Raw genomic sequence first — 2,097 nt, 5'->3', positions numbered from 1 at the left:
GTATTTAAGACGATCAACAGCACGATTCATGTAGCACAAATAATTTGAGGAAAATGCTGAAACAATGAAGACAGGGCAATAAGAGATACATGATCGACGTACTGAGCTATGCACAGACCCAGGGGATCAGGTGGACGTTTCCTTAGTTGGAAAAAAAAATCAGGCGTCTTTTGTTCATTGTGAAGTTGGTACTCACAGCTAAGACGGTGGGCCAAGCTTGGTATTGGAAAATTGTTGAAAAATGCGTTTTACTGCGGCTAATCCCAGTGAGCATCATTTAGCATTTAACTGCCTCTTCAGCTGCCTCATCAGACCTTTGGTCAATATTTAATAGACTGTTATTGTGAGCAAAATTAGGATTATGGGAAAAAAAATATCTCTCTGTGTACTTTTCTGTTTCTGCAAACTTTCTCCCTCTGCCTGTCTAACAAAGCCAACATTTTCTACTCTTTTGGATTTAACAGATGCAGTTGTCTCCAGTCCGACAGGCTGAGCTGCACAGTGACCTGAAGATCCAGGAGAAAGATGAGCTGCAGTGGAAAAAAATGAAGGTGGAGGGATTCGATGAAAATGGGGAGAAGGAGGCCCAGCTCAGGCGCAACTTCCATGGTAAGACAAACTGCAGACTGATTCAATCAGCAGTAGTTAGAGCTTTGTCCTGAGTCAGTTTCCTCTAGATCCTTAATCACCATCTTTAACAATCCCTATACTGACATTTTTTATGGGTTTGATTAGTAATAATGACTGCAACGTATCCTAACACACTGGTAGTCACTAAAGCCAACAAAAAAACAGGAACAGAGAGTATCACAGGATTTCTTCTTCTTCCTCTCCTTTCACTGCTTCCTTTAGGGGCCACCACAGCAGATCATCTAGCCTATCCCTAGCATCATCTTCCATCCTCTCTGCCACTGCAACCCTCTGTATGTCCTCTTCAATTACATTTATGAACCCCCTCTGTGATCTGCCTCCTTCTCTCCTGCATAGTAGTTCCATCTTCAGCATCTTATCTTGCCTCTCTAATCAGTGGGTCACGATGCGTTGGTAAGAGCCATCTTCTCTCATCAAAAAGATTGATATTTTTAGAGTTAATGGATTTAAAGTTATTCCTTTTAATTTTCTTTTTGTCTAATATGGGAAAGCAGAAGGTTAATGACACCTGGCTTGAGAACAGCATTTTTAGTTTTTGTTTTAAACCTTGGAAAATAATAAAACTAAATCCTCTCATGCAAAAACACAAACAAAAGACTTTACAGAAGTTTTATCTTGTAAAACTGTCTGAGATCCTCCATTTTTCTTGCCACTGTAGACATGAAACGGGTCCTAAATTGCTTTGCTAGTGGTGTAAGAAAAAATAATAATCTTGAATCTAACTTTTACAAACTTTCTGAATTTCAATGTCATTTAAACCCAGTGCTAAAAAGAGACATGTTAAGACAGGTGGTTTAGGTAGGTCTAATTTAGTCAAGGCATATACTGTAGATGTCAATCGAACAAAGACAAAGAAAATGTTTAATGATAGATTAAGTACATGTACTTTTTATAGTATATGTGCTAAACATGGCAAAGTTTAAGGATCACATACTTGACCGTAAAAGTTTAACCGGAGTAAACATTCTGATGTACTGGTTTGTCATTTAAAATAAACTCTGAAGGTCATACTTCTAACCTGTGGTAGTGATTCCCCCACTGCTCCTTCCTGCTGTTATCAGTAGCACTCTTCATATCTCACTTAATCTGTTCACTTGTCACCTGGCAGATGAGTTACTAAAAGCATACCAATTTTATTTTATGTGCTATTCAGGCTGTGGGTAAAAAGATATTTCTGTATTTTGAATTACATTTGAGATATTCTTTATGTAGTATTTAGCAGTGTTTAGACTGAGGTGCTATTGTATGATTTTAAAGGACAGGCATACTGTATCTCCCTTTATTCCTTGTGAGAGCTCGGCCAGCAGTCCACCTGCTCTGGTTCCTCTCCTTCCTCGCTCCCCTGTGGTGCAGTGACCTTCCTGCTACAGGCAGAGCAACACAGTCCCTCCTTTAGCTGGCTAAATATAAATCTTTTAAGGAGCACGTCGAGTCATCTTTTCCATG

At 39.2% G+C, this 2,097-nt stretch overlaps 1 protein-coding gene across 1 annotated transcript in view; it reads left to right on the top strand.

The window, feature by feature from the left end:
• The first annotated feature begins 464 nt into the window (after positions 1–464).
• Positions 465–2,097, top strand: part of lrpap1 (low density lipoprotein receptor-related protein associated protein 1) — a 12,779-nt gene continuing 11,146 nt past the window's right edge. Inside the window, exon 1 of the mRNA XM_005735839.1 lies at positions 465–609. Within this exon, the coding sequence (XP_005735896.1) occupies positions 465–609 (145 nt within the window). The remainder of the gene's footprint in view (positions 610–2,097) is intronic.

Source organism: Pundamilia nyererei, unplaced genomic scaffold (genome assembly GCF_000239375.1).
Source record: "Pundamilia nyererei isolate P.nyererei 1_Seehausen unplaced genomic scaffold, PunNye1.0 scaffold00065, whole genome shotgun sequence".
In the NCBI taxonomy this organism is placed as follows: domain Eukaryota; kingdom Metazoa; phylum Chordata; class Actinopteri; order Cichliformes; family Cichlidae; genus Pundamilia; species Pundamilia nyererei.
This window is presented reverse-complemented; position numbering and strand designations above follow the sequence as displayed.